The sequence below is a fragment of the Phoxinus phoxinus genome (assembly GCF_949152265.1).
Source record: "Phoxinus phoxinus genome assembly, chromosome: 21".
In the NCBI taxonomy this organism is placed as follows: Eukaryota; Metazoa; Chordata; class Actinopteri; order Cypriniformes; family Leuciscidae; genus Phoxinus; species Phoxinus phoxinus.
Window position 1 is genome coordinate 17266738 of NC_136896.1, and position 14384 is coordinate 17281121.

A 14384-nucleotide genomic window follows, 5' to 3' on the forward strand; every position below is an offset into this window, starting at 1 on the left:
ATTGCATAAATATGACTATAATATAACACTAAAAGCATTTGTAAGCTGATTCTGGTTACTTAACTTATTAGCTCTTCATAGGCTACTATATAAATAGTTGTGCTATTTGATCCATTTAAAACATATTCTTCCTCTTCTAGGCAAACAGACCAAGAATATTAATGACTCACTCTGCACTACATATATTTTTATCCAATCCAACGCTCTCTAGAATAAGATACCATTGACTAGCAAGTAGCAAATCATGATTCATAGCTGACATAACTTTTGTTCACCCAAATTCTGTCATCATTTACTCACCATCATGTTGTTTTAAACCTGTATGAGTTTCTTTATTTTTCTGAATGCAAAAGAAGATATGGGTAACCAAAAAATTGCCGGACCCCATTAACTTCCATAGTACGAAAAGAAAATACGATGGAAGTCGACCAGAAATAGTTTTGTTACCAACATTCTTCAAAATAGTATTTTGCGTTCAACAGAACAAAGAAACTCATACAGGTTTAAAACAACATGATGGTGAGTAAATTATGATAATTTTCATTTTTGGGTGAACTGTTCCTTCAAGCCTATTAGCTATTTTTAAAAACGGACAACCCCTTGATATGCCCTGGCCAAACTTCCTGTTTGAATAGAAAATAAAATTGCACTCATTAAGCCAATATATGGGGTCTTATATAAAAGTGAAGAGTGTCATTTTTATGCCTCTAATAACACCAAACAAAATCGCAAAAATAATAACAGTTTTCAAACAGGTTTGCAGAATACTTAACCTATTTGCTATTGGTCAATCTAACAGATATCCCTGCTTGGTTGAAGCAGTGTTTCTGGGCTGGTCAGAATGGTCAAACAAACAGATATGTTTTGGAAGTGGCAGTGTTTACACCTTCTGGGGAAATAAAATTTCCAATGTACACACGTTAACTTGAAATACTCAGCATTCTGCAAAATCCCACAGGAATCCATTAATGTCAGTCAAAGTTGTATGATCTATGATGAAGAGCAGAGGATCTGACGGCTGGAATCAACCCAAGTAATGTTCACTGACATTTGGAGAAAGTTGATTATCTTCTGTAGCTGCAGTGCCAGCGTTTCTCCATCTAAACATAGTTATGGAGTAGAAAGTCAGATAAGTAAAACACAGTGAATAACAGTTTCCATTTCGTTTGTCTATAGGCTGATGGACAAGAGGAAGTGTATATTAACCGTGTTTCGGACAATTCGGGAAAAGTTCACTGTTCAGCAACCAAAATGATCAAGAGATTTACAAAGTGTCTCTATTCCTCCCTTTAATAAACACTACATAAGTTTTCTCCATCATGATGTCCCCTGAACCCATACGATGGAGACTGAATTGGTGTGTGTGGTCCTTTCAGGTATCTCTGCAGGCAATCCCCAGTCCACTCAGCCAGCTGTCAAGGTGAGACAGTTTTACATGTTGAAGCTCCAATGCCCTTGTCCAATTTCACTTTGCAGTGAATCTGGGCTGAACACGCCAATCCTCATATTACCAAACAAATTAAATCAGCGAACTGGGAGGAGAAGCGGGGAGAGATCCTGTCAGACGCACAACAGCCTCTCCTCCCAGCCTGTCAGGAGATCAGGGCACTCTGAGAAGAGCTTGGTTAATTGGTTTAGGACGTGAAGTGTTTCTGACAAGCACCCAAAGACAGAGGAACTGCAGAGAATGATCTCAGGAGGAGTGCTGGGAAAGTTCAGGTAATGAAGCTAATACTTCAGCAGAGGTTCATTTTAGAGAAGCTTTGCAATGAGTAATTTACCCTCACCAAACAAAATGACACTATGTACCTCTCCAACCAGCTAGTCAATGAAATCAGTGGTTATTGGTTCCTGGAAGAATGAATTTTACTGCAAGGCACTTAAACGCTGATACCTTGACTAAATAAGCTATGGACAGATTATGGACAGGAGTAATGGGGCAAAATGCCCATGGCCTCTGATTGCCAGGGACCAATAGCCAGAAACAAGCCAATGGAGATGCATAATTTCAAGGTGATGCACTCATTGCACTGTGGCGCATTACCAAGTAAAAGTCATTTGAAGGAGCGATACATGCTACAGCTGAGCGAATCGAGGACAGATTGTGGTCCTGCGATTGCCTCAGGCATGTGGTAGATTTTCCCCTATACGCACCTGACTTAAGTTAAACCATGCAGGTATCCCTGACACCTGCAATATTATCCTCAGGTGACTCCCACTCTGACCGCGTTGGTTGACGCCAAAGTGTAGCTACTCTGACCACATTAGATGCTGCAACTTTTGTTTAAGAAAAAAACTTTTTTACTTTTATGTTTTGTGTTTATTTTGAAAGATTGCAATGATGTGCAACCCAGCCTGATATACTTCAAGTACATACTAAGTAAGCTGATATCGTTGTTATTGATTTGAATGAATGAATGGACACATTACACCTTCGTGTAAGCGTCTCAGTTTTCTAGAACTTTCACTAACAGCCTAAGAATTATAGCTACCTGACCACATCAGAACCCCGTCTAAGAGCCTTACTCTGAGCCGGACAACGTCTCGCCCCCTTCGAACACGGACACTTGGGAATAAGATCTCTGGTGTTCCACTAACCTGCTGCGCAGCAATTAGACATACTCCACACAATGCCTTCGAATATGCTTTAATCACAGCCATCACGAGGACCTCAGACCAGATAATCCAACCAGCAAAAAGAGAACAACAGTTTTTATAGAACAGGAGCATAGCAAAGGGGTCCCACTTTATATTAAGTGGCTTTAAGTACCATGTACTTGCATTGAAATGACTAATTTGATACAATGGACTTATTGTGTAGCCTACATACATGTTTTTACATTGTACTTATATTTTTTAAATACCTGCATGTAATAACAGCTGTAATTAATGTATGTAATTACATTTGTTGTTGACCCTTCCCTTAAACCTTAACCCACCCTTAAACTTAACCATACCAGCACACCTGTCCCTAACCTTACCCGTATCACACCGCAATAGCAGCAAGTGTTTTACAATAAAACATGAACACAATAAGTACATTGTACTTATTTTTGATGTAAGTACATAGAACTTAAAGCCACTTAATATAAAGTGGGACCGCAAAGGTAACAGGACATTACTCATCATTGCATAATTTTTATCTAATATGATTGGTTCTACAAATATATAGTTCAGCAAACCCTTCTGTTACTAGGTAAAAGAAAATCTGGCTTTCTTGATTACCGTTACTTCACTTGTTACTCAAAGTCATGAGTTTATATATTTAGACATCTGTCTAGTTTAATTTCCCCTTTTGTTATATTCAGATGTGTCAGTCACACAATGACTTTGGCCAAAGTGTTGGGGACATTTAGGCATCAAAAGCATATAAATAATAATCCTGAGAGGAAAATAAGTGAATTATGATTAATTAAAAAAATAATTCACAGGCACCAGCCTTTTTGGAGAACCAATCTTGAAAGATGACCCAAAAAAAAGAGATATAAAGTTGAAAATCCTGATGAACTCTGGTCTGTCTACATCAAGGGTGTCCAAACCCACTCCTGAAAGGACACCTTCCTGAAGAGTTTAGTCTGAACCCAAATGAAACGCATCTGAACCAGCTAGTCAAGGTCTTCAGGGTTAGACACTCACAGGCAGATGTGGACACCCATGATTTATAAAGACCAAAGTTAACCAGGACTCCCCTTGTGTTCACAACTTTATATCTTGTTTTTTTGGACATCTTTCAAAACCTTAATCAGCTCAACTGTTCCCAGTACTAGCATGAGGCACTCCTTCAAATGACTTTTACTTGGTAATGCACCACAGAGCATCACCTTGAAAACTTTTGCCATTAATTTGTAACAGCAGAAAATAATGGTTGCTCAACTGTATGAGAATTCTGCTATTCAGCAAAAACAATCCCAATTCAAATCCTGTGTAGAGGCGTTAAATGACATTTTCTTCGGTTCAAGGCACGCTCGGGAAGATCGCGGATAAGAGTCACACAGGGTGCTGTAATTTGTCTAGGGTGTGAAAAAAGAGGTAATGTTTGTGGTTTATAGGTGACATCCTATGGACACATTTGCTCATGTCAGTTTAGCGTTTACACATTTTATCGTAAGCCTGCAGCTGTCCGCACATAATGGGAGGCAAGGTCACAATCTGTAAGACATCCATTTATTTGGATATTTTGATTTCACACTAATGACTGGAAGGGATCTGTAACAATCTGGTTTAATTCAAAAACAACTGGACTTGCCAAATAACCTTGGGTAAAACCAACTCAAACTGGCTTTTGCTGGAATTATACCAGACACCCTATGAAGACATGAATGATTAAATAGTTTAATCACAGACATACTGCTTCCATTCTATTTGGCCACATTATTAATCCAAATTTAGTCCCAAATTAATCTGAAACATCACTGTAAAAGATGACCGATTCCAAACATGCAGAATACAAGTCTGTTAGTCTGGCTTTTTATTTATTTATTAAAATGTCATAATAACTTGTTCTTCTCTTTGGTGATGTATGCTGAACTTCACAATTATTTAGTCCGCTTAAACATGTATATTTCTTACAACTGACTGCACGATCTTATTCCAATTGCCTCCATCCAATCAACAACCGATGAATAAAACCAAGTTCCTTCCCTACTTTTTTTTCGTAGGGAAACCCGTTTCACTCGGATGTACGTCACAATACAAAAGATAAGATTTGTAACTACCTCAGCTCCATCTTGACAAAATCTTTTGAAACTTTTAAAGTGAGTGTAAACGCAACTTTTGAGTTAAAATGGAGTTAAAATACTTGAGTAACTTGTAGTCTGCAAATTAAACTGATGATAGATACATAAAAACAAATGACATACTCCACCTTTAAGATTAATAACAGTGAAAGAATAATTCTCATTCAACTTTCACTCATGAACGTTACTGAATTTTAGCAGGTAGAAGATCAAGATTTATTTTCTTCGCTCTCATTGTGAAGAAATGGGGGTTTGTTTGTCCTCCATGTGTCTGCCAATCACAGCTCTCCCCGAGGGAGTCCATCAATCAGTTAGCCCACATCCTCTCCTATCAGTCTAGACATCAACGGGCAATGCAGCGGGGGGAGGGGGGGGGGGGGGGGACGGGGGCACGATACATCGCTCACATTCAGAGTTAAATATTGCAGCGCTTTCAAGTTCAGACAGTGTAGTTCTACATCAGCCCCCAGGACTGTTTGGTGGCAAAGGACCTCAAAAGGAGGACAAAAATGGGAGTGTATGGTCCCTGACTGATGTTAGAAAGGGGCTGGAGAGAGATCAGAGGAAGAAGGATAAGCACCTGAGCTGTGCAAGCATACAGGGTTGAAGCAATGGTTTATGGGATTGAAGCCAGCGCTGACAGCATGTGTAACTCTGAGAAGACGGCACTCGGTGAGATATATTGACGGGGTGTAATAAAGAAGGAAAAGCAGACTGAGATCTGACCTGATGCGAATGACTCCACGGCGTGCTCTCACTCAGGTCCTCTCCTGTACTTCAGGCAATCAGCCGAGAGACAAGGTTATTCTTTCTGAAAGTGTCCTTCAATCAACCACCCACAGAGATACATATCACAGCCGGGCTACACATCCACAGACGTTCTTATGAAAACACCAATGGGTTTTTTCTTTTCTTGAAAAAGAGCATTTTATTAAAACAAAATGCATATTTACATTGCAGAGGTAACTTTTCATATGTTGGCACAATATCCTGTACCTTTACAAAAGAGGGGAATGTATACAAAAATGCTTTTAGGCGCATCATTGAGATACAAACGCTTTGGGACACTCCTAAAAAGGCAAAGTTGAAAACCTTTGAGCTGTAATAACGGATAAAATAATTGTATGTGCTGCTATGAGTAACTAAAAATGAGCTAAATATAAAGCTACCCCAGTCTTAACGCTCATAAGTCTTTGCCTTTCCAGAGTATTTTGAAAAAAAAAAAGACAATGCATCTACGGTCGAATGTTTGACAGTAACATGGTGGCTTTAAATTGCACAAACCTGTAGAAAAGTACAAGCAATTAGGGGATGCAATGTCATTTTTACATGTACAAAGGTAAAAAAAAAAATGCCCACATACAATTTTAAATAATGACATAACACAACAACATGCTGAACATTTCTGAGTGTTGATTCATGTAAATTAAAAAGCTGCCATCAGTCAGAGAGAAATGGCAGAGGCGTAAAAGGAGAGCTTGATGGGAGTTGCATAAAATCTGCTGGGATAGCTGCGGCACCCTCTTCCAGTGTGGAGCCAAGAGCAGGCTGTGGAAACAGTGTTTTCTTAAAGGCTGTATTGTACCGTCACACTTCTTCGCTGACAATCACGACAGTCTCAGCAAAAGCACTTTACAAAGCTCGCCAGTTTTACAATAGTCTCTGTCCAGCCAAACAAAGCTGCATGTATCTCTTACCTGTGAATATAACAGTGAATACTAAAGATCTTAGGTAATATCATGTTCTTTTTTAATTACAGTTTGCACATTTTATAACCCCTTCCAAATACTTGAATTCAAACCAAGGCATTTTTTTTTAACATGTGCAGGACAAATTCATCCATTCTGACATTCTCTTTCACAGTATTGCATTTCTCTGAGATCTGCCAGGATTTCTTTCTTTACACAACCTACAACCAGGGGTGCCAGGCAGGATCCATGCGGCACAGGTTGTCCAGGCTGTTAGCGGCTGCCACCAGCGTGTTTACTTTACTCTCACCACCCTCAAACTGGGCCAAGTTGTGAAGGCGGGTCATGATGGCTGTGACAGCTTTCTGGACCAGAGACACCAGCTGCTGGCTGTCCATGTTCTCAGGTTGTCCAGCTGGGGACAGAGGCATGGATGTATCCTCCTGCGTTTTCTTATGCCAAGCGATGATTTCGTCCCGAAGAACTGCTTTCAAGATGCCATCGACCTGATTGAGAGGAGACACAGATTAAGAGTGGGTCGAGAATCCTAGAGACTGTAAGTGTAGAGGCTCATTATTCTTGTTCTCCGTAAAGCGTACCTTGAAGTTAGGCTGAGCAAAGCAACGTGCTACCGCTATCATGGAAGCCGTGAGGGGTCCAGATACACCGATGGTGGTCAGGAACTCAGAGATGTTGGGCGTCAGCCTGAAGGGGACGGGCCGGTTGGCATCCAGATCACCAGTGGCATCATTAATATCGAAGCGGAAGTATGATACATTGAGTTTTCCTGTGTCCTGTTGGGGGAACAACACATTAGGGTGGTGTCATTTAATTAATCTCAGAGAATCTGACCTTGTCAAACCGAAAGTACAATTTGCAGACTTCAGCTAACTTTGAGAGATAAATATCATGTGGCGCCAAGTCATTAGTTTCCATCCAGAGAAATAAAGCAAATTTGGGAAAGGAGCTCATTTGCTCATGTGGGACTCAAGTGGGAGCAACATCAGAAAACAGCTAATCTATAGCACTCTGGGAAAAAACGGATAGCGTTGTAGACATCCGACCACAAAAATGTGAGGAAGAATCGATCCTACACCCACTGTGGTCAGCATCAGCATTTCAGCGTATGAACAAAAGTCTCCATTTGCCTTCTGATGCCCTTGACGTAGAGCGTCGTCGTCATCACCAATAAAGTATTTCACAGAGAACATGCTTAAGATTATATTTCATATAATAATATAATTATCTGAAAAATTGTCTAAATTTAGATTTTGTTTTGTTTAGTAATGATGAAGTGTCAATAAGAACAAGTTCAAACGTGATTCAAGTTCAGTATTTAGACCCTGCACAGGACCAATCTCTGGACCCAGAGCTACTCTGGAAGTGATACACCAGGGAAATGCATGATGGTTTGTGTGTGTTATTGAGAGAGAGAGCGAGCGACAGAGACAAAGACAGCACATATCTGCTTGTCCGCTCTGCCTGCCGTGGTAATCTCCCAGTGCCTAATGAGATCTGTAGAGTGGAACCGGCAGCAAGGGGGCTTACTATACCCACTTAGCCGCCCAGTCGTCCGCCTGTCAGAAAACTGCAGATAAGAATCATAGGATGAGGTGCTTGTTTGACGCACATATCTAATAAAAGACTTTCAAATGCACTCTGCGGACCTGCATTGACACGATACCATATCGCAAATGTTGCAGGACAGCTAGAGAGTGGCCAACAAAAACTGAAGCATGTGTGATGACCCAAACACACTGGACTTATTGGATGCATGTATATTTGATGAAAGAGAGCTAGTATCAAGTATGAGATCAGTTCCATTACGTCGAGTCATTCAGGTACCTGTGCGATCTGCAGCATCTCTGGGTTGAGACGGTTCAGGTGCAGCATGAACTCAGCCAGGCCGATTAGAGCAAGCTGGATGGTGAACATTTTGCGGAAAGTCCAGTAGTCTGTGGCGTTGGGGAAGGTGTGCAGAGCCCACTCCTTCAACATGCTACGAGGAACCATGTTGCCCTGGACCTCCTTAAGAATGTCACGCAGGACCTTAAAACATGGACAAAAAAGATGACTTGAAAAGATAGAAAAGCTATTTTATTGGTTCATTTACTTAACTGCATATTAGGATAAATGTCCCGTTCATTTCCAGCCAAAATCAAAAAGTAAGGGTATTTACTGTTTTTTTATTATTCACCAAGCCAAATCTATTGTTATTCTATTATATATTATTATTACTATTCACACTTCCATTAGGCATCCAGATCTATATATAAAATATAAATATAGGAAATATGCTCATGAAATTTTCATACCTTTTTAATTGATATAGTTTTTACATTATTCATGGCATACCTGATGGCTGGCTTGAGTTCCTCTAGCCTGAACAGTCGCAAGCCGGTCATAATAGCGGGAAATGGGGTTGTCGTGCTCAATGCCCTTCTTAGCACATCGTTGCTTGTATATTTCCACCAGAGACAGAGACGATGGATTGTCCTCCACTAACCGCATTTGAGGAGACACAGCCACCACCCTTGGGACTGGGAAGAGAACAGATTTAAGGAGGATGTACTCTGCTGGTAAGCATGCCGCATGACCACTGGGACACTCTCATACCTCATAAAACAATCTAATAAATAACTTTAGAGAAATGCATTAATTCATGATAAGATAGAATGTGCATTTAACCATCCCTAAGATTATTAATTGCGTTACAGCATCAAAATCAACCTCTTTTCTTTTCATTTAAAAAAAGTAAAGACAAAATGTTCCAGCGAAAAGCTAAACCGTGGCACCCTGGACCTTTGACCTGAGAGAGTTTCATCTTTAATGTGTCTGTCACAAAAAAGACAATTTAGATCTTCCTCCCTTAGTCTCCACAGGGAGAAGAGCAACCTCATTTTCATTCCTTCTGCTCCAGTCCCCTCTCTTTCTTCTTCTGCTTTTCTGGTACTTTTCACCTCAATCTTGCCTCTTTCTTCTCTTCTACCTCCCCAATCTGTCTGAGAGCAACTAGGCCATTGAGTCCATCACTGAGCGCAAATGGACAGCATTCAAATGGGGCAGATCTATGCCACAATTTAAAATATACGTCACTAGAGAAGTAAAAATGTATTTACAAATTTTCATGTATATAAAATAATTTATTTTATTCTTTATACTGTTTTAATTATACTTTAATTATAATATATATGTATTACAAATAAACTTCAGCCTTAAACCTCGCCATTGAAACGAAAGGTCATGTCCAAATTGCTGACATAAATAGATGTAGTCATGGGGAAGGGGCCGTTTCTGTGTGATCTGTGGTTACCGCAGTACCTGTGAAGAAGAGGTGTCTCTTGGTGGTCTCTTTCCTCTTCTCCAGGCAGGGGTTGAGTAGCCGCAAGAGCTGCAGCACACGCTCCTCTCTGCGGGACTCCGTCAGACATGCGTCATTCATCACCAAGTACGGATAGATCTTGCCGTTGTGCCCACGGATGTAGAGGCGTCGAGCAGCTGTGTTGTGCTTTTGAACAATCTCAACCCTGGGCATGAACCTTAGGAGGTAGAGTAAGAGGGTGAGAGAGAGAATGATGGGTAAGTGATAAAGTAATCACAAAGAATTAAGGTCCCAGCTGGAGTCTAGCTTAGAACTCCAACGGGAGAATAAAATGTAATCAAAAACCACCTACGAGTCCAAGTGTGTATTAAGAACATGAAGCTACCTTTAAAAATCACTAGTCAACTTATTTGTCTAAAGCCAGTCCTGAATAATTAGGATAGATTTGGTTTTTGCTGGCCCCTACACAGATGCAATTTGCTAAAATAAATTTAGTGTTTAGAATGATTAGTGAGGGTGACTACCTTCGTTTTTAAATTTTTTTTGTGATTTTGAGAGTTGATTATTTTATGCGGCAAAATTCATCAGGTATTGTTGAAACTATGCTAATTATTTATGACTTCCTTAAGACAGATCAACTAGTCAGTTATTGGATGACTAAATGATCAGTCGACCAGCACAACCCCATCCCTGGTGTGGATTAATTGTTACCTGGCAATCTTGATGTAATAGTGTGTGGGCTTAGGCATGAGGAACTCTCCCGGGATCTCCACTTCGGCAGTCTGGGCCGAGAAGTTGCTAAGGAAACGGCATTTCTCCTCTATCAGGAAGAACTTAGGCAGCTGCTTCGTCTTGGCTTCCAGGATCTTGATCCACTTCTTCAGCTTTGAAATTAGATTGTGCAGCTTCATGGAGCCGGGAACACTGAAGTCAAAATCTGTGTACGGAAAGAGTGACGGGGCACGGTAAAACAGAGGAACATATAGGTTGCTAAGAAAAAAAAACCTGCAAAAGAAGATGGAATAAAAACAGGTTGAGGAAAAGACTTTGGATGTGTGAAATAGGTACACGTGGCGGAGCAAAAGTGCCAGAGAGACTGAGACGGGAGGAGACGTTATCTTTGGATCAGGGAAACAGAAGTAGTGCACTTCCTCCCAGGTTCCCCTTGCGACGTGATGGTGCTGATAACATCATGAGAAAAAAAAAAAAAGGATTAACTGCTCAATGCAACTTCTAAATGACATTGTGCATTAAGTTGGAGAACAAGCACAAAAGGTATGGTCGGAATGCAAGCCACGTTCCCAATTTTAGAGACAACCTCCAGGCCAGAACATCTTTATCAAATAGGCTAAAAACTGCTCCACTTTCATACTTCTGTTGCGCCACATTAATAAAACCACATACCGCAGATACTGAAATGGCTTGGCATTTCATTTTAGACATTTAAGAGGAAAAAAAACCCTGCAGAAAAAATATCTTTGTATAATTAACGCTTTGGCAGAAGAGGCTTTAATTCAAAAGCATCTTGCATTGAGCTGCCACTCTTGTCAAAGCCAGTGAGATGTGGCTGCCACACATAATGAAAGGCCATTTAAGAAACTCTTACTGCTCGCATGACACTTGCAATATCGTCAACGTCCTGTGTGACATTTTGTTTAGCAGTAAACTGCCATAAGCACTGCGGCTCCCGCCCATTTCCATGCCCCAAATTAGATGATGTCTTATGAAATCAGACAGGCTCTGTAATCTCCGCCAATCTGACTCTTTCTGAGAGACTTTAAGACTGTTTAGGTGCTTAATGACCAGTGAGCATTAAGAAAGAGATTTGACTTGAAAAGCACAGCTACGCGCAGTGGTCGACTTGGTGCAATCAATTTAGAAAAAAATGAACAGACAATCCCCTGCAGCGGCAGTGGCCCGAAGCGAGGGGTTTTTCAGATAACGGCACCTCCTGGGCCGCACGGGTTCTTTTCTGATAAATGTAGCATCTTTGAGCATGGATGGGGTGTACGGTGCGCTCAGTTTCAGCCTTCTCACTGACCCAGGATCAGTTCAACTCTAGGGGGATTTGAGCTCCCTGCTGCTGTAGAAAACAAAGTCTCTGCTCTCTGACCTGTGAATGAGATACACAGTAGGCGGAAGTTTTCTGCACCTAATAATGCTCGGGCAGTGGAGGTGGCCAAGCGCTAAAAATACCTCCCCCCCCCCATCGGCCGTCTGCCTGCGCTGCTCGCTGTGCAGCAGTCTCCGGTGAATTCTCTACTTTAAATTCCATCACAGAAATGCCTGAGTGAACACAGTGTACAGCACAACAGGAGCCCTGAAACAGCCTCGGCCCCGCAGACACGCTCCCGCTTTAGATCAATGTAGACAGCAATGCTCGAGAATAGCATAACCCCGCGAAGGTAAAACAAGCATTTCAGAAATATAAACACCACTAGTATTCTATCACAGTACTTTTAGTATTTTTTACCCAGCACTACATTATTACTTTAAATAAAAAATGAAAGGTACACAATTTAAGCATGCATTTTAAAAACGTATCTGTATATTGGTGTTTGTAAAGAAAAAATACAAAAATCTCCAAAGGGATATTCAAGAAAAAATAATTTAAAAATATTAAAATGTTATGAACTCCCATATATTTGAAACTATATAGCTAAGTGTCTCGTATGGAGCAAATGTAACTCAGTTTTCAGAGTAGATTGTAGATGTAACACTGATTCTAATGCCAGCAGCCATATCACCCGTTATCCCAAGACTGGTCACCCACTGAAGCTAAGCAGGGCTGAGTCTGGTCAGTACCTGGATGGGAGACCTCCTGGGAAAAACCTGGGTGCTGCTGGAAGAGGTGTTAGTGAGGTCAGCAGGGAGTCCTCACCCTATGGTCTGTGTGGGTCCTAACGCCCCAGTATAGTGATGGGGACACTATAATGTCAAAGCACTGCCCTTCGGATGAGACGTTAAACCGAGGTCCTGGCTCTCTGTGATCATTAAAAATTGCAGGATGTCTTTCAAAAAAAGGAAAAAAAAAAGGGTATAGCATCCTGGCTAAATTTGCCCATTGACCTCCTAACCATCCCCATATATATCGGCTACTACCGGTAATTGGATTTATCAATCCGTCTCCTCTCCACCAGTAAGCTGGTGTGTGGTGGGCGTTCTGGCGCAATATGGCTGCCGTCGCATCATCCAGGTGGATGCTGCACATTGGTGATGGTTGAGGAGATTCCCCCCCTTCCATATGTAAAGCACTTTGAGTACCCAGAAAAGCGCTATGTAAATGTAACAAATTATTATTATCATTAATGGACTCTTTCCTTTTTCCGTGTTCACTGTGCCGCTCTCGTTCGGTGTAGAAGTGTTATGCCATCACCCAATCAGTATTAAACCACAGGAAGATGTCAATAAAAAAAGCTTGTCAACAACTTGTCATCGAACATTACATTTACCTCAGGAAAATCTCCCAATGTCCATAGTACACACCCATTTTTTTATATATCAAAATATACATTTTACTTAAAATATAAGCAAATTTATAATTTTTACATTTTCATTCAAAATAATTTAATTTCGTATAGTTTAATTTTAACATGTTTATGTCTTTAATACAAGTATGACATTTTCTTAATTTGGCCAAATATTCTTTGAGAGCAAAAAAAAACATTTGAATGAGATGTCATCAAAAGTAAAAAAATAAATTATATTGTTTGCAAAAAAAAGTATTTGGGCAGACCACATTATGATAAACAATAACATACACCTGGCTTGCATGTGATGGTGAAAAATGGTGCCGAGTGTTTGTTTGGACACGTGTTGGAATGGAGAGTTTGGAAGTAGAAACTTTGAGGGAAAAGGAGAGAAGGATACAGAGATTGAAGAGGCTGGTTCCCCTCCAAAAACTCATTCCCAGTAGAACGCTGTGTCAGGTGAGTAAAGAAGGCTCAGGGCGCGCTGGCCACGCCTCACTGCCCAGAGACAGCTGGCACCACAACATCTGTTTTACACCCTTACACTCTTAACAGTCCTCTAGGGCCATGCACACACACAGGCCTCCGGATAGAACTCAATATGAAGCAAACAAGAACAGTAGCTCCAGGACTCAAGGTTTACTGAGGTGGAGAGACTGTAGGTGGACAGGGAAGGAAAGTATAAACATATTCTGCACTCCTGAGCAGAGGACAGCTGAGGGGGAGTTTGTTTTAACATACGCCTCGGATCACACATGCTCTGCTTCCTGAGAGCCAGGTCTACACTGGGGGCACTAGAAGGTTATTGTCGGGCAATGTGTACAAAACTGGCCCCAGGAAAGAGCCGTGGCAACTTCTTCTGTACTCAGAGAGATTTTATAAACAAACATCTCGAGGGGGGTGAAGGACATTTGGGATTTAAAGGTAAAGTCACAGAAAAAAAAATACAGCATTTGGTTCCTCACTAAAAGTAAAACAAACACACAAACAAAACAAAAGGAGACTATGATTTAAAGGTTCATGAGTAAAAGTGGGCCAGATTATTGGGTAACAAAGCTCATCCTGTGGAATGAGTTTGGGGGAAAACCGTATTGTTGAAAAATGGAAGAAAGGTGGAGCGTTTGCTATTTTCTTTGGTATCATAAGTGACAGAAATTACACACTTCCC

At 40.9% G+C, this 14384-nt stretch overlaps 1 protein-coding gene across 1 annotated transcript in view; it reads right to left on the reverse strand.

Annotated features, from left to right (window-relative positions):
* Positions 1-5656: 5656 nt before the first annotated feature.
* Positions 5657-14384, reverse strand: part of trrap (transformation/transcription domain-associated protein) — an 80746-nt gene continuing 72018 nt past the window's right edge. Inside the window, exons 65-70 of the mRNA XM_079594548.1 lie at positions 10458-10683; positions 9746-9963; positions 8780-8964; positions 8270-8473; positions 7024-7218; positions 5657-6930 (exon numbers count right to left, since the gene is read on the reverse strand). Coding sequence (XP_079450674.1) covers positions 6646-6930; positions 7024-7218; positions 8270-8473; positions 8780-8964; positions 9746-9963; positions 10458-10683 — 1313 coding nt within the window. The 3' untranslated portion in view covers positions 5657-6645. The remainder of the gene's footprint in view (positions 6931-7023; positions 7219-8269; positions 8474-8779; positions 8965-9745; positions 9964-10457; positions 10684-14384) is intronic.